This window comes from Danio rerio, chromosome 1 (genome assembly GCF_052040795.2).
Source record: "Danio rerio strain M-AB ecotype USA chromosome 1, GRCz13ab, whole genome shotgun sequence".
Taxonomy (NCBI): domain Eukaryota; kingdom Metazoa; phylum Chordata; class Actinopteri; order Cypriniformes; family Danionidae; genus Danio; species Danio rerio.
This window is the reverse complement of record NC_141021.1, coordinates 50,190,685-50,215,271: the sequence shown is the minus strand read 5'-3', so window position 1 is coordinate 50,215,271 and position 24,587 is coordinate 50,190,685. Positions and strand designations below refer to the sequence as shown.

Below are 24,587 nucleotides of genomic sequence, written 5' to 3'. Positions count from 1 at the left end.
ACAACTTAATTGTTTTATGTTCAATCCACTTAAATTTGTAAAAACAATTAAGTTAACTAAATCAGTGTGTGTTGGGATAACATGAAGAAATTGTGTGGAACCCAGCATATTTTACCTTAAAGTAATAGTTCGCCCAAAAATGACATTTCTGTCATCATTTATTCACTCTTTACTTGTTAATTATCTTCAGTTTTTTTTTTTTGTGAACTATTGACTTCTATAGTATTTACTATTGGCTAAAAAAAATATTGCTGCCTTAAATTTTTTTTGTTGAATCAAAATAACTTCTTAACTTGCGTCAGTCAAACTGACTAAAACTATTAAGTTAAACATTGTATAACTAAAAGTTTAGTTTAGTAACCTAATTAGCGTTAAAATATGTCAAAGCAAAAATAAAAATGGTTTGTTGTCTTGACTTTGTCATTACATTTTCTACAGTGTATAGAAGTCAATGGTTACAGGTTTTCAGCTTTTTTCAAAATATCTTTTTTTGTGTTCGACAGAAAAAAAATTGGAACCTTAGATTTTAATTTCACGTGGACTTTTGTCAAAACAGTAACTAGCCTTACAACTAGATCTCTGTGCACTATACAGTATCCTAAATTTAAGTGTTAACTGCATCAAGAACAATATCACAATAATAATAATAATAATAATAATAATAATAATAATAATAATAATAATAATAATAGAACAACCTGTTGATTTTTAAATATCAGTTTGTGCAGCCATCAAAGCTATAGCTAAACAAAAATCCTGTTAAAGTAAGATAAATCAAAGTGAATGTATAACAATGTCTTGTTTTGAGTTAAAGTTAATGATTAAGAGACAATTGTGGAAAAGACTGCTGGAGAAAGATTGAGAAATTTTGGGCAATACCGATATGACAGCATAACTGTTTTTGCAGATTTGTTGGCTGCACTTCCATGACGTGAATTTCTCCTTCCAGCACATCCCAAAAGAGCTCTAACAGACTGAAATCTGGTGGCTGTGGAGACTATGTTTGAGTTTAGAAAACTCGCTGTCATGTTCACAAAATTAAATTGAGATGATTTGAGCTTTGAGACTGGTACTAAAGCAGCTCAAAGTGGGCCAGGAAATGTCCCTCACACTATTAATACAGGGTCCAAGATGAATCTATGCTTTCATGTTGTTTACAGCAAATTCTGAGCCTTCCATCCCATTATTAGCCGAAATTGACGCAAACTCAACATCAAATCCACGCAAACTTTTTCAGATCATCTCGAACAAAAAAATGCCAAACATGCACGCTGTCAATTCTCAGAGGAGGTTGTTTTTTGTTTCATTGATTTAATTTTGTCATGTATTTTAAAAGGACATCGATTTATTTTATAGCTGTGCTAATGAAAGACGTATGACAATTCCCGATTCCTGAAGACAAAAGTACAAGCACAAGGGCTTGTGTGTTTTGGGCACAGGCTCCCAAAAATGTGTGCACCATGTGTGAGCGAGAGAAAGAGAGCACCAATCAGCCCATCGTTGTGGAGCGAGCGATGATTTCATTTTGATCAAAGTACTGGGGTTCTGCAATGAAGGCCTGTGGTTTGTTATGATTCCCCTAAAAATTCCAATTGTTAAAAAAGGACGGCAAAAAAGTAAATATTATGCTAACGTGATTTGAGTGGATAATGTTTTCCATGTAATCAGGGAAGCAATAGTGAGAATGAGTTAATTGAATTTATGAGTTCTTATTTTGTTAATATGCAGCTGAAACCCTTTACTTAAAAAATATTAACTTATATTAAATATTTAAATATTAACTGTTAATATTGACTGTTTTTTTTTTTTACTTTATTTTTTTTTTTGGACTTTGATATCTGCCCTAAAATTTTAATCTTGAGAATGTATTTGTCACGATCACCAGCGTTTTAGTCTGTGAAGATCTCTGGAGAACTACACATCTGCAGTTATATGAAATACAATTCCCAGACGTCTTTGCACTCACACACCAGTTCCTGATTCCCTCTGACACTATTCCTATTACACAGTGATGACTGATTACTAGGACTATATAAAGACAATTCATTCACACACAATCGTTGCTGAGTCTTGTAAACTGTAAGTGAGCATAATAAAGTGTTTTCTTTGTCTTGCTTGCTTTGTTTTACTGTTTACATTGTCTTGCTGCTTGTCCTGACTATTTGTCTGTCATGTGACTATGCTTTTGGATTATCTGCATTATCTATATTTTATTACAGTATAGTTTTTTATTCATTACCAATTTATGTCATGTAATGCAAATAACAATTCTGTTACAGGAATATCAAACCTAAAGTGTAATGAACAAACCTTCCCATGAACTTTATTTCAACATTTCCTCAGCCAGTATTATTTCTGATAAAGCATATGAGGTAGAAATCTGGGTTAGGAGTACCTGTTCCCAGATCAGTGGAGTGAGTATAAATAGCTTGACCTGAGATGCCATTAACAGAAGTGAATCTCAGGGGTCACATAAAACAATAATTCCAGAAAGCCAGAGAGGAGAGGAACATGCTGTGTCTTTAACAAAAGCTAATAGAATCATTCTGCTGAAATAGTATGGTGGATTTGACATATGGACTTTGTTTGGCATTGAACGTTATCTCAAACACATGACAGAAAACATGACATTTTACACTAAGCATGCTTCTTTCGGTACTGCTTTGTGGCTGTTTGTTCACCAATATTCCACATTTATCACTTCATCTTTTCTTTAAATTGAAACCTGTGCTTCCTCTTAAGAGATGTTTTTTTTCTGCATATTCCTGCACTATCAAACTAAAAAGCTAAAGTAACTCAAACCATTTGAGGAAACCGATTGAAACAAACCATTTATGTTCAAAAACTAATCCAAATGAGTAATGAACTAAATCCATTTGAGTAAACAAAGCAATTTGAGCACAGTAAAACCCAATAAATGAAGAGAACTCAAACCAACTGAGTACTGTAAAACCTAATAAGTTAAGGCAACTCAAACCATTTGAGGAAACTATGACAACAAACCATTTGAGTTACAAAAAACAAATCTATATGAGTTCTGTGAACTTACTCTATTTAAGTTAATAAAGTATTTAATTAACTAATTACCTTCAACGCTGAGTTCAAAACTCTTTTCAAATGAGTAGACTTAACTTTCAGTCAATTTTGAGTTAACAACACTCATTTCATTTGATAAAGTTGACTGTTGGGTTTTACAGTGTGAGATAGGTTTTCATCCTGTATTTATGTTCATTATTAAATAATAGAGACAAAAAATAATATACTGGTTTATCTAATAATAATAAAAATTCATTCATTCATTTATTTATTCATTTTCCTTCAGCTTAGTCCACCGTGCCACCTCATAATAATAATAATAATAATAATAATAATAATAATAATAATAATAATAATAATAATAATAGCAATAATAATAATAAACAAGTTATATATATATATATATATATATATATATATATATATATATATATATATATATATATATATATATATATATATATATATATATGTTAATCTTTAAATACATTAAAAACTAATTAATATTATTGAATTTCGCTAATGATTTATTAAGCTAGGACTTAAAATGCAAAAGTTAGTAGTATATGGGTCAATGATCTAAATAAATAAAGATCAGAATCAGAATCGGTTTTATTGCCAAGCGTGCTTTCATACACAAGGAATTTGTTTTGGCTACAGAAGCTTCCAGTGTACATAAAGTGACAAGTGACAACATGAATATGAATATGAAAAAAGACAACAAACATTAAACAGACATGCACTCAGTCAAAAAGCTCCGAATGTTGAATTGTATATACAGATTTGTTATGAACATACAAGTATTTACATATATGCACGTATATATTTATTTATTATAAATACAAGATGTTTACGCATCAAAAGTAATGAAGCTTAATTTCCCTCTAGAGCATGTGTCTATTTTATAATAAAATTTAATAATAAAAAATAAGAGTAATTCAATTTAATTTAAATTGCATTCAATAAAGGATCATTTAACTTATACTTGAAGATGAAAACATTATGTGTATGTACCAACATTATTTGTCAGGCATATTACAACAAGATTGCTCCGGTTTTCCCCACAGTCCAAAGACATGTGCTAGTTGAATTGGGTACGCTAAATGGGCCATAGTGTATGTGTGGAAATGAGAGTGTATGGGTGTTTCCCAGTCATGGCTTGCAGTTGGAAGGGCATCCGCTGTGTAAAACATGTGCTGGATAAGTTGGCGGTTCATTCCGCTAAATAATAACGGGTCTAAGCTGAAAAGAAAATGAATGAATTTTTATAAACAGTATCTGCCAAATCACTAGATGTTATCCAATTCTTAGTAAAGAACAAAATAAATGTATATAATTTTATAAATAAGTCAAAAAAGTATGTTGTTTAGCTATGGCATAAATGTAAATCTGTTGTAGTTTTATTCTCTCGAAATCTATTTCAAACATCAAATATGATCATTTTCATCCTTAAAAATCACTTTTGTAAATGTCATGTCTGTCATCTTTAATCTGCAAATCCAGCATTAACACTTTTGCTAGTTACAATAATTAAGTTAAGCTATTTACCAAATAAAGCTGAAATTATGATAAAGATATTAAAATAATTAGTAACCAAATATATAGCCACAAATGGCAAAATACAATGTAACTGAAAATATCATATACATAGTAAAATAATTGAAAACAGAAAAGTGCAGAGATATTTGTCAGTCCATGTATTTATATTTGAAGTTATAGAATAGATTGAGCTTGCATATCTTTTATGGAGAGATTTCGGATAGTCTGATACAGTGCTCAACATATATAAGTACACCTCTCACAAATCTCTCATTTAGATTAATATTTTCTATCAGAAGCTTTACAATATTATATTTGTGCAGATATTGTACATTAGATTAGTCAGTAACAAAGCTAAATGTGGAGCTAATCTAACAAAGTAACCCATGATAATGGTCCAAAATTAGTACACACAAATTTATATGCAGGAACAAATATTAAAATTTTTATTAAAAAACAGAAAATTTAAGAGAAACAAAACAATTGTTAAATTACAATATTTTGAAATGTAATATCTCTATATTTAAATATGCTCTGTGACTATTATTTTAATAAATATATCCGTTTAATCAATCTGTTTTGTTGAAATGCACCATAATATATGGCCTATATTCACTGAGAAAATTCAATCAACTGAGATGTTCGGTTTCAAAATGGGGTGTACACATTTATGTAGAGCACTGTATGTCTGTGTGATCTGTGACTGTAGTGGAGGGGCGTGACACTCACTCAAGCGCTCTTAGCTCCGCCCACTATGTAAATGAGTCAGTGTGGCGCTTGTGTCCTCGCGCTCACTCAATGAGCACTGAGGCAGGAGGAGTGTCTGACTGTTTACATCTCGTTTCGGGGGGCCGACAGATATTCTCCTCCAGCATGGTGTCGGTGTGGAATTATCGCTCTCTGGACCTTTGAGAAATAAACGCGGCGAGCGCTAAACGGTGACCCGGCTTTGAGCCATGGGAGGCCAGATAACCCGAAACGCCTTGTACGGTGAGCAACTGATCTCCAATCAACCGCTGAATGATGTTTCTTCTGTATGCCTGCTGATGATTGTGAAGAATAGATAGGTTTAATGGAAAGCGCCTGTGTGAGAGAGTCACGTAGATGGTGGTATGCTTAAAACGTAAAGCACATTCGTACACAAGTCTCTAGTTTTAACGTTGATATTATTTGTTTAGGTTTCTGGAGATTTTACGCTCTGAATATGCGAGCGCGTCTCCGCGTCCGGGGGCTTGTGCCAGTGAACGCGCGTTCTACATCAGACGTGTTTCCCCCACAGCAGCTTGAACGCGTGAGAAAGGGAAGGGAATTTGTGGGGATTCCCTCTGTTCTTGGGGAAAGGCAGGAATTACTTCGGGTTTTCCAGTGCGTTACGTTTTATTGTGGAAAAGTCCATGGAGCAGCAGCTGGCTCATAAGAGAAGCCAATAAATCAATTGATTAGGTCTTACATTAAATGCATGGTTGGGTACACAATAGACACGTCCTGAAATTCTTGTTGTGGCTGTTACATAGCCAGGTGTTGGCAGACAGGTCTAAGATGCATTCCTTGCTAAACTTGAAACTAGTATCTGGGTTAATAAAAAATGCTGGGTTGTTTTCTAATCTAATGTTGAGTCAAACCCAACCGTTGGGTTAATAAAATGTAATTTCAATTGGATTTTAAAAAATCATGTTGAGATCGTCCATACTTGACCCAAAGTTTGGGTTAAAATAACCGGATGCATATGACAATAGTTTTGTGTGTGTGTGTGTGTGTGTGTGTGTGTGTGTGTGTGTGAAGAATTCAGATTAGGCTGCACAATATTGTAAAAAATCTGATATTGCGATGTTTTATTTTTCAGCGATTAATATTGCGATATGAATACAGTTTCGATAGTTTTCTGGGGAGGCTAACAGTATTCAGGTACAGAAATAAAAAAATGCCAATGCAAAAATATTTATGTATTTCATATTTTGTCTCGTTTCTTGTTGATCAAGTAAAAATATTGTTTTGTTTTTGACTTCAGAAGAAATATGCCAAAAGTAGGAGTTTTTCCTTAAACCATGCTAAATTATCTGTCAATTTGAATACAGTTTTGCAAGACAGTTTAAATAGCTCTATTCGAGAGTTTTCTGGGGAGTCTAACAGTATTTTCAGGTACAAAAATTAAATATATTGCAATGCCAAAAAATATTTATGTATTTTATAATTTGTTTCGTTTCTTGTCCAATTTTCTTGTAGATAAAGTAAAAATATTGTTTTGTTTTCGCCTTTAGAAGAACATGCTAAATTCTCTGCCAATATGAATACAGTTTCGCAAGATAGTTTGAATAGCTCTATTTGATGGTTCTCTGAGGAGTAACAGTATGCAGGTACAGAAATTTAATAATTGCAAACTATTTATGTATTTCATCCTTTGTCACATTTCTTGTCCAAATTTCTTGTAGATCAAGTAAAAATATTTAGTTTTCGCCCTCAGAATAAATAAATCAAAATCGAGAGTTTTTTCTTAAAACATGCTAAATTCTCTGCCTTTGGGGTTATTAAAATAATCGTATTTTCACTTTGAAACGTAGATATTTGGACTAGAAACAAGACAAACAATCTAAAAAAGAAAAACTCTTAATTAAATACAATTATTCTTGGTTACGCCTCCAAACATCCTACTTTTTTGTGGCCAAACACTCCTGAAATGCTCAACCAAGGCCTTACAAAAAACATGCAAATGATAAACCTTCACTCTATTATGGTTAAACTTAGCAGTGACTCAAATTAAGATGTGTTTTAATCACAAATCAGAAGTGTTCTGTGGCTCCTTGTCAACTATAATCCAGACTAACATTGCAGACCTTGCGATGTGGCTACTGCAGATGTGCACATTGTGATATCGATGCTAAAAAGATATATTGTGCAGCCCTAAGATGGAAAAATCCAAGTGCCAACTAATATTTTCATTTCTCTGTGTTTTTATGGTAAATAATAGGTTATTATCATTTAATTAAAATATCTGAACATAAACGTTGGAGGCTGAAAAAATGCTAATTATAGAAGAAAATTCCAGATTTATACTAGTAACTATTCTATTTGAAAGTAGAATTAAAGTACTGGATGATACTACTGTATACCAAATTCAATTGTTGCCTATACTGCTATAAATGCATCTATGGTTAGCAAGCAGACTACCTACTGTACACAGACATATTCATCGTGGTTTAAATGTCACAGGTTGATCTGGTACAGGATGTTTCCGTTGGCCTGCAGGGCGATTGGCTGACAATCTTCCATGTGTCTGTGTGTGTGTGTCTGTAACTGAAACAAGCACAAAGCAGTTGGCTTATGTAAATCTCCCAGTCTTACTTTGTCTCCGACTTCAGCTCATTGGCCTGGAGTTAATCTGAACCCTTGGTGGATGTGACCCACTTGATCATTAATTCTAATTAAAGCATATACTGAATATATCACATCCGATTACATAAACAGGGACTAGAGATTTAACGGTGTGTGTAGTAACACCTGATAGTATAGAAAGTGCACTTGTTCCAAACATATAGTAAAAGAATGTTTAAATTAAAGTAAATAAATTACATTGCAAAACTGCTATGGTTGATATCAGCGCAACAGCCTGACATTTTAAAAACAAATCAGTCAGCTCCAAAATGAAAATGTAAAACAAGAAAAAAAGTATTTAGAGAGATAGTTGACCCAAAACTGAAAATGCTGTCATCATTTAAGACTTGTTTCCACTGAGTGATACAGTACAGTTTGGTATGGGTCACCTTTATCAGGCTTGTTTCTCCACTGCCAAATGGTACCCTTTTGGTAAGCGTGGTGTGCGACAGAAAGTTGTAGTAGGTGTCATTTTCGCTGGAGGAAATGTTAAAGTAAAAGCTATAAGGGTTGTTCATGTATCATATACAAAACAGATGCTTTATACACATAAATTGGCCTAATTTTATATAAATGTTAATAACTAACCTTTCTATGAACAGGATTTGATTATAGCTGCAGATCAATGATAATGCAAAATGGTGCTGTGACGTTTAACATCTGCGATTATTAAAAAAAAAAAAAACATTTATGAAAACATACAGAGCCTTACAGTCTCTGAAATGTTACCAATTACAAAAATACCCAAAACATACATTCAGGCCTTATCTGGGTTCATAAACAATATGAAACATATACAGTCAGTTAGGCATGGGGCGATAACCGTTTTTAAGGTATACCGCGGTTTGGAAAAGTCAAGGTTTTAAAACCTCCAACATTTTCTGTAAAACCGTTCCTAAGAAATGTGAAAAATGTTTTCTGTACTTTTTTTTTAATTTTTTTGTTTTGTTTTTTGGGACAAAAGTATCTCCAGCAGAAATGATATCCAAAGATGCCGTTTTAAATGTTAAAGAAATCTGTGTTTGAAACTAATGAAGACAGCAGAAGTCAATGATTCACGTTTTCAACGTGGAAATTTAATTAAAATTATATTAAAATAAATATAAAATAATATATTTTAGAAGCGTTATCACAATATCCTGATACCATAAAACCAAAATCCAAATCTTATACCGGCCCATGTCTACTAGTCATTACAAACCTCTCATCTTTATTTTTTAGGTTGCTGAAAGAATCATTTGCTCCTATGTTTTTTCAGGCTTTTTTTTTTTTAACGCGCCAATCTAACGATTGTCTGTTTCTGAAAAGATGTTGAAGCTCTTCATTAATCAAGGGCATGCTATTAAATCAGGTCGAGTTGGTTATTTTAAATAATGATGCGCACGTGAGCTCGAGAAAGTGAAACTGCACGTGCTTTTAGACGCCTCATAAACAACAGCAAGACACATGGCAGATTCTGCTCTTCTTCTTGGCTTTGTAACTGTTCATCAAGACGACGACAAAATTTGTTTAAGCTCAGGTCGATCAAGGCTCATGATTATATGTATATATTATTATGAAGTAATGTTTCGGCTGTGTATTTAAAAATGTTGCTTCCTTTGTTTACATTCTCCTGGCTTGTGCATACGCTAGTGGTGTTTCTCTGTAAACTAATAGCGTTCATCATTTGGAATGGGTACACAAAAAGTGGTATGGTACGGTTTGCTTTTTGGTATCTTTTGATAGTGGAAACGGACATAAATGGGTACCAAACCGTACTGTTCCACTTAGTAAAAATTGGCCATTGCTTATTATTACGATAATTATTGTGAAACCTCAATTGGATTTAACTGCATGAGTTGTTTTCTTCTTTTTTAACACATTTTGAAGAAGAATGTTGTAAAGCAGCAGCCATTGACATCCATAGTATCTTTTGTTCCTACAATGGATGTTAATGGCTGCTGGTTCCCAACATTCTTCCGAATATCTTCTTTTGTGTTCAACAAAAGAAAGAAATGTGAGGAAATGGTGAGGAAATGTCAATTTTTGTGGTGAACTGTCCCTTTAAGAACCATTCAAAGTCCATTTTAAAAGTGTATGCATTCATTTAAGGTCTTGAACTTGACCCTAAATATTTTTAATTGTGTATCTGAAGAGTGTTAAGAAGACAAAGGAAATGTTTGGTAGAAAACAGGATTGGGAAATGACGCAAGCCAGATTCGAACGTCATTTTCGCTTAACGTATTAAGCACATGCACCACTAGGTCACTGCTGCACCAGTTATTTTAGAAAAGAAAGGAAAAGCATGACTTATTTAAGGATGCTTGTAGGTCAAATCTTTTCAGTTCCCATTTTTCAGAGTTTTGTTTTTGCAGTTCAAGTTGCCGTAGGATGACAGCGGATACAAACTGCTTATCCGGACACGCACACCTCGCTCACCTCCGATTTTCAGTGCTTTATCTGATCATTGTATGAAACTTGAAACTGTCTAGAGAACAAGACTGTCTGGTTTGTAGTGTGTAAAAACACTGTGTGTGTTGAAGGCTGTTGGGTGTTTCTCCTGCACCTCTGGAACACATCCTGGCCTCCGAGGCAGGAAATAGATGAATAAGAAGGTTTTTTAATATAGAATGGCTGTCAAAAAGGGAACATTACAACAGTTGCTCCAGATATTTCCTACTGTCACCTCTCAGATGGAAAACAGAAGCAACACTCCACCTTAAACTGGAACAAATAGAAGTGCATATGGAAAGTTGCTACAGTAACAGTCATGTAGTTTTTTTTGGATTTCTTTTTTTAATTTACAGATTCTTTGTTCTGTTCTTTTTGTGTGTGTGTGCCGTTATGAGATTTGCATGAGTTTGCAATAATACATTTTGTGAAATTTAAAATGCATTTGGACTAGGGGGTCTACGATTGTACCGACGGGGGGAGTGACAGAGACAACTGGAGGTAAGATCCAATATGCAGGTTTATTCAGTGTCAGGCAAGCAATGGTCAAATCAGGTGTAAACAGGTATGTGCAGGCAAATACAGAATCGTAGTCAATATACAGGCAATAGGTCATAAGGCAGGTGGCTAAACAGGAGAACACAGATATACAAGGCTAGGGTAAAGCACGGATAAACAAGACAGGGAGAAACGCGTTGTAATGCAACTGAAACAGCTAACAAGACTCGGCAAACCGGATGGGTCAATAAGTGGCTTATGTATGGTGTGTTATCAGTCTCTGAAAGTCCTCAGGTGTGCGAATGTAATCAAGCTAGATGAGTGAGCAGGCGTGAGTGTCTGGGAGAAGTGCATGTATGCATATGTAGTCCAGAAGAAGGCGGAAGTGTAGTCCTAGTGTTTGTGTGAGAACCAGCGATCTCTAAAGAGCGATCGCTGGTTATGTGACAACGATATTGGATTGCAATATTTTCTTATTTTGCGATATTTATTGCGATTTAAATGCAATTTTCCCAGATGACTTGAATTTAGAAAGAATTCATAGTTTCAGATCAAACAGGACGATTCTGTGAATCTGCATAAAATCTAATAAGCAATCGATAAATACAATAAAGAAAGTGACAACTGCAACAAATGTTGTGTTATTGTTTTCCGAGTCTTACAGTATTCAGGTACTGTAATTGATAAATTATAATAATTCAATCAAATTAATTGTTTAAAACTGTATCCTTAATCTACAAACTTCTTTCAACATAAGTCTTTGTATCTACAAGCTTTACAATTTCTGTTGGCTGAATGCTTTTAAAATCACATGCAAATGATACATTATAAAGCAGACTTAGTGTGAGTATTGCGAATGATCACATTGCGATTTCGATGCTGATACGATATAATGTGGAACCCTAATTTGGACAGTGCCTTTCATTCTTATCTAATTTAATGTAATGTGCATTTACTGTTTATAGAGCATTATGGGGGGGGGGGGGGGGGGGGCATTCATTTGGATGCCACGGCAGCCACAGCACAACGGCGCCAGTGCTCTTACCACATACTAGCTATAGGTGGAAGTGGAGAGAGAGAGAGATCCAATTTGGTGAATGGGGCTGAATGGAAGGCCATAATTGGTAAGGGCTATGGAGGCCCTACTCTTTTACGAGAAGTGCCATGAAATTTTTAATGACCACACAGAGTCAGGACCTCGGTATGTCTCCTCCAAAAGACGGCACTCACTGACATTATAGTGTCCCATTCACTATACTGGGGCATTAGGATTCACATAGACCACATAGAATCACTAACACCACTTCCAACAGCAACCTAGTTTTTCAATGTGGTCTTCCATCCATGTACTGGCCAGGCTCAGCACTGCGTAGCCTCAGTGAGTTACCAGTGTTGAGCTGCAGGGTGGCTCATGTACTGCTATACAGTAAATCACCTACTAGATTTATAATATGAAACGTGTACATTTTTATGTATTACAAACTTAGAAGCATTGGTGGATTAGATGATCAGGCAAAGGTCAACTAAATGTAAACATTTGAAGAAACATATTAGAATATAAGCATCATGTGACAGTGAAGGCTGATGCTGAAAATTCAGTCTTCATGGGATTAAATTACATTTTAAAATGAGTTTTATTTGTATTTATTCACTGTATTTGAAACTTATAGATGCAGGATATGTTAAGCAAACTGTCAAAAGCATAAAATAAATATTACAACTGCTCAGAATAATAAATGTTTTAATTTTGTGTGAAAACTACTTAACCTCCTACAATTTAATCATTTGATGTTCTGTTGTCTAAAAGTTAATATAATTATGTCTAAAAATTAAGCTAAGCTAAGAACTGAAAATTGAGGCTACAATTCACAAAGTTTCACCAAAATTGGACAATAAAAGATTGGAAAAACATTGCCTTGTCTGAGGAGTCTCGATTTTGACATTCAGATGGTAGGGTCAGAATTTGACGTCAACAACATTAAAGCATGAACCTATCCTGCCTCAACGGTTCAACTGTCCATCTCCTAATGACCACAGTGTATCCATCTTCTGATGGCTACTTCCAGGAGGATAACGCACCATGTCATAAAGCATCCAACACGTTAGATTGGGTTCTTGAACATGACAATGAGTTCACTGTACTCAAATGGCCCCCACAGTCACCAGATCTCAATCCAATAGAGCATATTTGGGATGTGGTGGATCAGGAGATTCGCATCATGGAAGTACAGCTGATAAATCTGCAGCAACTGTGTGATGCTATCACGTCAATATAGAGCAAAATCTCTGAGGAATATTTCTAGTACCTTGTTGAATCTATGTCACAAAGGATTAAGGCAGTTCTGAAGGCAAAAGGGGGTCCAACCTGGTACTAGTAAGGTATACCTAATAAAGTGGCCGGTGAGTATACAATAATGTTGCCAAATAACCAATATGGTTTTAATATATTATGCACTTCTGATTCCTATTATGAATTCATCAGTGCTGAATCAGTTATTTGTTGCCAATTTGTTTATAACAGCACGGAAAATACTGAGATTACCGAATCAATTACCAACAATGTTATTCTATCGAATCCGCAATAAGACAGCCATGCACAAACAACATGAGGAAACTGTTAGCGCCGGGATTTGTTTATAGAGGAATTGTTAATGGAGCAGGTCGGGATTGATTATCAGTGATTGGTTAACACACAGACGAAGAGTCGATGCTTTTGATGGTGACAGATTTTTGAAAGGCATACAGAGGAAGTTCTGCTATCTGCATCCCCTGCTGCGCTCCCATCGCTCGGTTACGATGTCGTGACAGAAACATGTGTCGGGTCAGGTGCTGAAGCTGCTAAGAAACCGTCCGCTGCACCAACATCCTGGATGAGTCACTTAATCCTCGCTCGCACGCAGAATTAAATGACACCACCTCACACTGGTGTTTATGCACGGATCAGGTCACCGAGGAGCAAGCCAGCCGTGGCAGAACACCAGCGCTCATTCATGATCCTCTATTGCCACACGACTAGATAGCTGCTAATCAGCTTCGGAAAAACAATTAGAAATGTGGGAGATGGGATGAGATTATTGCTGTCAAACGATTAATTACATTTTCATTCCTTCATTTTCAAACGATTAATCACATTTTCATTCCTTCATTTTCTTTTCAGTCCCTTTATTAATCTTGGGCCGCCACTGCGGAATGAACCGCCAATTTAATCAGCATATGTTTTACACAGCGGATGCCCTTCCAGCTGCAACCCATCTCTGGGAAACATCCATACACATTTATTCACACACACACGCTATGGACAATTTAGCTTACCCAATTCACCCGTACCACATGTGTTTGGACTTGTGGGGAAAACCGGAGGAAACCCACTCGAACACAGGGAGAACATGCATACTCCAGACAGAAACGCCAACTGATCCAGCCGGGGCTCGAACCAGCGACCTTCCTGCATCAAATTATATTCACAAAAGTAATGTTATAATATATATTGTTCACATTATGCTCTATTATTTATTTGGTGGTATCACAAAATATATTATTTATAGTTATATTTTTTTCATCATTTGGATGGCCGTATTCTTAAATGCCAAAGTGTTTCACAAAAACATGAAAAACAGCATGGCAGTGAATCCATTCTGAATATTAATTAGCAATTAATTAGCAATATTAGGTTCGGGACCTGTAATCATTAGTTTTTCGAAAGGGTTTTATATTTCATTATTATTATATATTTTCTACATTCCTCAAACAAACATTCATCCTGAAGCACTAAATCAAGAAAAAAGTTAAATCACATAAGCATTTTTAAGAATATGCTTTAAAATGTAAAAAGTAATTGTCTTTTACTTTCATATCGTCACACAGAGGTGTTGTTAGGGTACGTGTGAAACAAGAAAAAATAAATGATGGCTCAGCCGACGTAGCACTATGGTGCCAGGTGCGTTTATTTACAGTGCAAAAGTGTCCAATCCAAAAAAATCTCAAAAATAAAGTTGACTATATATATATATATATATATATATATATATATATATATATATATATATATATATATATATATATATATATATACAAAAAATGAACGAACAACAAAACAAACAAATACAGTAACAAAATAATTTTATACAAAATATTCGCTATGCAGAACTTTCCAACCAACCATTCGCCACTACTCACACCTCCTATCTCCTACGACTCCCACACTGAACTGAGCGAATTGCTTAAATTTATAGAAAAGGCACTATATTGTGATATATCGCTGTTAGGATATGAGATTTTATGAGTTCTAATGAGATATACAAGATTTTTTATCATATCGCCCGAGGCTCTGTTTTGTTAAATTTTGTGTGAAATAATGCTTAATTTTCTGACATTATAACAGAAATATTCACACTATCTGACACTAAAGTCTTGTCGCCTGTACATGTTTTAGAAACAACAAATGATAACTTGACTTCTAGTTGATCATTTGGTATCAGAAGTGGTTTATATGAAAGGCAAAGGCTTCTAGATAAGGCTTATTTACCAAAATAAAATATGATCATGCCTTGATTTTTAATGATTTAATTAGGACAGTAAGGTCTGACTTTGCTTAAGTCTTGTCACTTAACAGAAATATTGTATAGTATAGAATATAAAGTCATGGTGCAGTGAAAAAATAGAATTAATATTGTGTTTGACTCCCAGGAGCTTGCAGGACTGCATCCATACATCTCTGCAATGACTCAAATAACTTAGTAATAAAGTCATCTGTAATGGCAAAGAAAGCGTTCTTACGGGACTCCCGGAGTTCATCAAGATCCTTTGGATTCATCTTCAATGTCTCATCTTATGTCATCTTCATGTCTTCATCTTATCTTCAAGATCAATAATGTTCATGTCTGGTGACTGGGCTGGCCAATCCTGGAGCACCTTAGTATATTTTTTTATATTTTAATCTTTATTTATTTGATGGTAATGTTGAAAGCAGCAGATCTGATGCTCATGACAGATTTATTTTATTTTAATAAATTTCTGAATGTCTGATAAAATAAACAAGCAAGGATGCAATCAAGCTAAGTGACAGAAATAATGTTACAAAATAAATTAATCAAAAATCTATTTACACAAAAATATTAAGCAACAAAAATGTTTTTCAATATTGATGATACCATTATTAGTTACCAACATTGTGTAATGTTCTGTGCTATTGTTTGTACACGAACAATAACCAGACAGTGATGCATATTTCAAGGGTTGACACTGAGTGACAGTGTGTGTTTAAGTGACGACGTTTGAGTGAAGGCTTTGTGTAAAGCAGAGTTTTTAACCAGAATAACTACATGTATTAGCACATAAATCTTAAGGCACGTCTGCTGTGGTGACATGGTCTCATGACATGCATCTCAACACATATACACTGTGTAGTTTCCAAATTCCCTGGTTCTTAATAGGCCAATTTGACCTTTTTTGTAGTCAGTTTTGTTGCCATTTTATACATTTTAAATTCACAGCTAGTTTGTATTTGTAACGGAGCCAGGATTTTTCAGATAATACTTTACATGTGTTAATGGTTTGATCATTCAGAAAAGAAAATTCTCTGGTAGATTATTTACATGCTGGTGTCTGATACCTAAAAGCACATCGGTTTGCCTTATGTTTTAATTGTTATGTCACGTAAATTTTATTTTTAGTATTGATTGTGTTCAGCACTTTGGGCAACGTTTACTTGTAAAAAAGGTGATATATAAACTAACTAACTAACTAACTAATGAAGTTTTTGAGTATGAAAGAGCTTGCTTACAGTATAAATAACATGGTAGCAAATAGAGCCAAATGAAGCTAAGAGAATAGGCTCAGAAACTGCGTACTTGACATAACTGATCATCTGAAAATCATTGAATTCAATCATTACTTCAGATTTCATTTATTGAAAAGATTTAAAGTATATTTGCTCTCTAGATTGTCGTTTTTCTGTTAGGAGTGTGTGCACTGAAACCTAACCTAATATGTGTTTGTTGAAACCTGCGCTCTGTATTTTCTTATTATTACAGTATATTGCTTTAGTTTTAATGTGGGGTGAGGCGGTGGTGCAGTAGGTAGCGATGTCGCCTCACAGCTAGAAAGTCGCTGATTGGAGCCTCAGCTGGGTCAGTTGGCATTTCTGTGTGGAGTTTGCATGTTCTCCCCGCTATAGGTGAATTGGGTAGGCTAAATTGTCCGTAGAGTAGGAGTGTGATTGAGTGTGTATTTATGTTTCCCAGAGATGGGTTGCAGCTGGAAGGGCATCCACTGCGTAAAACATATGCTAGATAAGTTGGCGGTTCATTCCGCTGTTGCGACCTCAAATTTATAAAGGGACTAGGCCGAAAGGAAAATGAATGAATGAATGGATTTTATTGTACAGTCACAAACACTATGATTGGTGGAGCAAGTAGCGTGAATGTTTACTGCTATTTGTTATCCCTAGTCGTTTACCCATAAACAAATGAAATGTTAGTCTTATTAAGGGATTTATTGAGGCAGATTAAGGTGAAAAACAATTCTAAAATGTACTCAAAATGCACTGACAACCTGCTATTCTCTTGATTTGAATCTTTAGAAAGCTAAAACACACACGCACACACACACGCACACACACACACACACACACACACACACACACACACACACACACACACACACACACACACACACACACACACACACACACACACACACACACACACACACATTCACCTTAGCTAATGATTAAGCAAATAATGATAGAATCTGCATATGACCTGACATGGTTTGTTGAGCCAGAGACTCGCTTTCCAAAAGTAAACACAGTATACATCAGACATCACATATCACACAAAGAAAATGCATTATAAAGGGAAATGCATTTTTTAATCTCTTATGTCTCTAGAGTGTGTATAAATAACCCATTAATAATGCTTTATAATTGTTTAAAACTGTCTTTTTAAGGCTTTGATCCAAATAGTCCCATTTTGATGACTGTCACTTTAAATTCAAATGAGATTGTGCTCTCTTTAAAAGAGGGCGGAGCTTCAAATGCCTGTCAGCATAGCGCCAGATTTATAACAAGACTAGTGTTATCTCTAAAACTGAAACAAGAAGTGGCTCAGAAGAAGGAAGTCTATGTAGACTAAAGTGTTCATTTAAATCCTTCAACTCGACACTTATAATGCATCACAGACATTATCTTCAGCAGGTACGATGTATAAAATCTAATGGCGGATGGCTGCTTCTCACTTAGGGCTGTCTATGCTAATTAGAGAAAGATCCTCACTGATAAGTAGGAATTTTTATACTCTGATGAGTTGTATAGTCCTGGAGAATGTCTATCAAAGTGTTCCTGCATACTGTTTTTATCAAGTGTGATTATAAAAAATAGAATTAATGAATTTTTACTATTGGAGACTGGCTATATTCACACACTGTTAACACACAGCTGTGTTTAAACTCAGTGATTTTTGTACTATAGACCCCCTTTAAAATGGGAAAAGCTTGCACATCTAAAACTACTGTCTCTTGTTAAACAGATAAAACAGAACAGATAATGATTGTCAGGGATATTTGGCTGTAGACGTTGCCTCCATGTGCTGTATATAATAAAGTACTGCTCCTCTGCAAGTCACGTTGGATCACACCTTTTGTATATTCAGCAAAGGGAAACTGTGAAAAGTCAGCCTTGGGGATGTTCTGTTGTGAAAACAGTTCTGGAGTGCTGCTGGCCAAGCATTTTTTTAAGTTCACATGAGAGTGTGTGTGATGTGAGGTGTTTACATATAACATGACGGTTCTCTGACCTGCAGTCAGACATCTGAACTGACGCTGAACACATCTGCATGCTAATGAGGATGTAATAATAAAGCTTGCGGATAAATTATTTCACGCAGTGAATTTAAACCTGACTTTAGCACCTTTAAATAAAGGTTGTTAAAATGAAGTGTGATAGTACTTTAATAATGTAGTATTGATATGTCGGTCGCTCACATGCTAATGTTTGGCATTAATACCTGGATATTAATAAAAAACATAGATGAATGCATCACTTTCAAATGTTTCAGGACTTTTGTTTAATGTTTGTCTCATCACAAGTATACCGATCAAAGTATGAGAGACTTAAATCCTGCAGGCACAGGATGTCAACATGACATCATATTGACATTGTAACACAACGTATCCCAACGTTGTGGCTATGTTGGATGTTGTTTGGAAATTGTCAATGTCAAGGTCCAACGTTCATCTTAAAATCAACGTAAAATCAACCAAATATCAACATGTAATCATGTTACACCTTGACGTTGTGAGGAAGTGACCACTAAAACATCTATCAGACATTGGAATTTGATCACTTTTTTAACAAAACCTAAAATCAACCAAATATCAACGTAATTTGACGTCGTTATTCCAACTTCCAACCTAAAATCAACCTAAAATAAACCAAGTATCACCATCTAATCATGTTACAACTTGACGTTGTGTGGACGTTACCTCTGGGACATCTATCAGAGGTTGGATTTTGATCACTTTCCAACACAACCTAAAATCAACCAATAATCAATGTAATTTGACGTCGTTATTCCAACGTCCAACCTAAAATCAACCAAATATCAATGTCTAATCATGTTACACCTTGACGTTGTGTGGACGTTACCACTAGGACATCTATCAGATGTTGGACTTTGATCACTTTCCAACACAACCTAAAATCAACTAATTATCAACGTAATTTGACATCGTTATTGGAAGTCAAAATAATGTTGGCCCTAGATGCTGGTTAGACATTGAATTTTGGTCACCTATCGTCATGACCTGAGTCTGACCCAATAATAACATCTTATGATGTTGTGTGCCTGCTGGGAAGTTAATTAGGTTAAAGTATATATATATATATATATATATATATATATATATATATATATATATATATATATATATATATATATATATATATATATATGTGTATATATATATATATAATTTTCCTTAAAAAGCAATATATACCATATCATTCACATACTTTAGTATGATTTGATTGATCATGCCCCAATGAGGGTTAGAGTTAGTGATGGGGTTTAGGGGCATGCCTCCTTTGAGAAATGTACACTGAAAGATGCAATACTGTATGTAAGTTTGACATCCAGTGGTGGAACTAGGTATTGCACTCCTGGTTCAAAACATGCAAGTGCAGGTTGCCAGATTAACGACATCAACAGAGGTGTGGATAACTATCAAGCCTAAAGGCTGATTTAAGGCTGATTTAAGCCGTGTTCTAAATAAAAGCAACAGCACGCGATAGACTAAATATTTTGCATATTGAACTTTAGAACTGTGTCTCAAGCCAACAAATATCAGTGATTCAGCATGCACATTTAATAATGTTAAAAAGGTATAATATGCATTAATACGATTATAAACTTTACCGTTTCGTTAAAGTGCAGTAAGTGCACTATTCTGTGCTTCTAAATGGCTGTATTTAAACTTCTGTCATGATTCGTCTGAGGCAAACAGCCCAATTGCTTATTACTGCAAATCTTGTCACGTAGTGTATTGTCGAAAATTGGGCTAAAATGTAACCTGCTTACCTAATGTTTAGGTTTGTAATATTTATAGTAGTTGCTCATTAATAACCTCATGTGGAACTCTGAATCTGCGTCTCATTTCAGAGGCTGTTACTGTCCACTTGAGGTCTCATTTCGGTCAAGGCGCACACTTTGGGAGCCTTTCTGACTTACTGAATGTAATACAGTACGCTGTTTTCCACCAAAGCAACCCGGAGTGCTGAAATATAATTGGCTAAACTGGCATTGGGCGGGTTAAATGACCAAAACAACATGCATTTTCAAGTAGAATATCTGACTTTGGCATTGTTTTTCAGATAAACAAGAATGTTCACTTAGCGTGTTTCTTAAATATCTGCAAACATACTATGATAGTTTTATGCTTTAGAAGAGTCAAAACACACAAACAGCACCTTTAATGAATAAAAGACTGAACGTGATTCAATACCCTAATAAACTCACAGTAAAATATATCAATTATTTTAGACTCCAGTAGTTTATATTATATTGTATTATATTTCAGTTATTACAAATGGCATTTCTAACAACAAAAGTGTTCACTTGTCTAATGCAGGGTAGGAAGGAAATCAACGATTATTCATATGCTCAAGTGTGTTGATTCAGATACTCCAGGCTGTTTTTTTACTGAACTTATGTAAGAAACATCTTCTGTCCATCGGTTACCTTAAAAAGAATGCGGTTGCCATAGAAATTGCAGCATTATGATGTGTTTGGTCGCCCAGGGTGGAATCTGCTGCTTGTGTGTCTGAAGGGCTGGCTTCTGTTTATGTCACTGGCTTCTGTGGCTTACAATAAGTGTTTGTGTTTCTGCATGCGTCCAGTGCATAACCTGCATACCTTTTACATAATATTATCGAGGATGATAGCTGTTGTTTAGAAAGTCAATGGGAACTGCTGTTCACTGTCGATTTGAACTCACTTTAACTTTGAGGAAAAAATGTAGTGTGGAATTAGGCTTATGGCAGTTTCAAATTTATTATTGCGATTAATAACTGAAGCTTTTATCATGATACATACGGTATTGTTGTAATAATATTGTTTATCGCGATAAAGGCTTCAGCAACTATAAGGTGTATACAGTATATATATGTATGGTATTTTCACAATATTGACCAAAAACACGAAATGGTTTCTTTTAACGTGTATAATGAAAATTAATTTATTGTATTTATTTATTGTGAATATATGTTGAGTGAACATAAATGTTTTGACCAAATTAATATTGCAAAAAAAGTTATGATGTACAATAATAAAGTGTCATTAGAACACATTATTTAATGCAGTAAAATCAACAGTGAGAAAAGCCAGATTTATTAAAGTTAGTTAACATAGTAAAGTTAGTTACTATGTTAATGTTGTTTTTTTAAATAATGGAATGTTACTAGTTATTCTTTATTTAATAAAACGATTAGGACTAGTAATCTGATTGCATCTGCTATTTTAATGTGCTATTAGGCATTAACTAAGAAAGTAACATCAGCTAAGACAACACAATCTCACAGCAATTCGTAACTTTTTGAATTATATGAATTCGTACAATCTAATTCCTACAATTTACTATGATTTGATCATCTACCAATAATGGTTGGGTTTAGGGGTTGGGTTGGGTGCCACGCCTCCTTAAAATTGTACATTTTCGTTTGACTGAACTTGTACAAATTTGTACGAATTAGCCACTAAACTGACGTAAAAACGTAAAATAGTTACATTTCCTCGTGAGATCAGGCTGGCTACGAACATTAAAAGCGCGAGTTTTGTTAAATTAACAAATTTTAACTATTGTATTCGCTTATTTAGCAGACGCTTTTATTCAAATCGACTTACAAGTGAGGATAAGAGAAGCATATCCTCTATTGGAGCTTTATTAAACGGCTGTCCATGGAATACTTGATTCTGATTGGTCAGTTGCAACATTCCAAGGTATGTTATTCCAAGATGACCTCTGAATAACTGAATCTAAATCATCTTGGCCGGCAATGAATACATTCACATCCACTTACATACATCCACATTCACATTTACATGCTGTCACACCACTGTTTTTAACAGTTTGACACCGTTTTGTGACCTAATAATTTGTATAGTGTATGCTCCATTCAGCCATTTTTATTTCAGTCAGCTTTTTATGACTGTTTGGCACCATCTTGTGACTGAATAATATGTAGGTTTGTGTATGCTCCTTACGCCTGTTTCACACCGCAAGCGTCAGCGGCGCGTGAGCAGAGCGTGAGCAGCGCGTGTGTTTTCGGCGTCCATGTTAACAGATTAGAGCTTTCATACCGCACGCAGCAGCAGCGCGTCAGAGCGAGGCGTGAGCGTCGCCGAAGCAGCAGTGCAGCGATAGTTTCGGCGCTGGGTCTATTTTTGACGCGCTGCTCACGCTCAATTAAAGTGACAGTGCATTGAGAATGACCAAAACACATTGAATGACAGTAAAAACTAACAATTTTACCCAATAAATACGTTAATAATGTCAAATGGTTTATATATAGTCATTCAAATGAACTTAAAACGATTAAAAACGGCAACAAACATTTATTTAGGCCCGAACTACAAAACCAAATGTAAAACTATTTTACTATCAGTTTTGCTTAAGTTGCAGACTAGTGTTGTAGGAGAGGGGAAATGGAATATTTACGGGATTTGTAGTCCATAGCGAAGTGTATTGTGGGTAGTGTAGTGCGACACGCATGCTGGATTATGTGAGCTCGCTGTGTTCTGTGCAGCTAGCAGAGCAAGAAAGTTTTAATCGGCTTTGTTTTATGTTCACTCGAATTATTCCTACCGGGAGCTGTTTGCACTGTGAATCTGACAACACGAAAATAAGTAAAAGAATGGCATGCATTAATTACTTTTGTCCGTCTCATCATCTGCACGAGCATGAATTAACGAGCTGTTATTCTGCCGCTGGACATCACTGAAGCGGAGAAATTAACACTAGTTTGATCATGTATAAATATCATTATAACTATATTGTATAAATATGATTATAACTAGGTCTACAGCAACCTGATAATCAAAAAACAAATGACATGATATCACAGGCGATTGTCTTCTGACTGTAGACAATTCTCATATAAGTTAACTTGAGAAGCATACAGTACTATTTGATCTATAAAATTTGTTAAATAAACATTTGCAGGTTAAAGAAACAGCATAGGATGGGCCTTGGTGCAGATGAAAAGTTTAAAAAGTGTATTTGTATACAGAGAGACATGGGTAACTAGATAGAATAGACAGAGATAGGTTGATCTCAGCAGCAGCTGCCGAAGAGCTGCGCGCTGCAGACGCAGCTGGTGTGAAAGGCAAACGCCTGCGTGCTGCTACTGCTCGACAAACGCGCTGCTCACGCTCTGCTCACGCGCCGCTGACGCTTGCGGTGTGAAACAGGCGTTAAGCTTCACTCAGCCAGTTTCACTTCAGTCAGCTTTTTTTGATTGTTTGCCGCCATCTTGTGACTGAATAATATGTCGGTTAGTGTATGCTCCATCAGCTCTGTTTAGCAAGTTTCATTTGTCAGCTTTTTATGACTATTTGGCGCCATCTTGTGACTGAAAAATACATAGGTTAGTGTATGCTCCATCAGCTCCAATCTGCCAGTTTAACTTCAGTCAGCTTTTTTTGACTCTTTGTCGCCATCTTGTGACTTAATATGTCGGGTAGTGTATGCTTCATCCGCTCCATTCAGCCAGTTTAATTTCAGTCAGCTTTTTTTCACTGTTTGGCACCATCTTGTGACTTAATAATAAGTAGGTTAGTGTATTCTCCATCAGCTCCATTCAGCCAGTTTAATTTTAGTCAGCTTTTATGACTGTTTGGCGCCATCTAGTGCCTGAATAATTTGTAGTATGCTCCAACAGCTCCATTTAGCCTGTCAGCATTGCATTTAATTAAATATTTATTAAACTATTACAGCTCAGAACAATGTTTTGCATCAAATGTTTATGTTTTGTGGCAAGTAGTCACAAAATAAGCAGGATAAAATATAAGCAATAACGACCTTCTGGATGAATGGCTTACTTTTTGCATATTTTAATGTTCAATAGCCCTATACACTTTTCCCAAGACCCAAGATATCAATATTGTGCGTTTTAACTATCCACATATATTGAATTATTGAATATCAGCTTATGTCTATGTGTA

At 35.2% G+C, this 24,587-nt stretch overlaps 1 protein-coding gene across 3 annotated transcripts in view; it reads left to right on the top strand.

Moving 5' to 3' along the window:
- neurl1aa (neuralized E3 ubiquitin protein ligase 1Aa) overlaps positions 1 to 24,587 on the top strand; it is a 128,691-nt gene that overhangs the window by 51,359 nt on the left and 52,745 nt on the right. The window contains exon 1 of one of the 3 annotated variants that reach the window (XM_087236045.1): positions 5,369 to 5,565. The exons of 1 other annotated variant lie outside the window; for it this stretch is intronic. In XM_087236045.1, coding sequence (XP_087092171.1) covers positions 5,532 to 5,565 — 34 coding nt within the window. In that variant the 5' untranslated portion in view covers positions 5,369 to 5,531. 3 annotated transcript variants of the gene reach the window in all.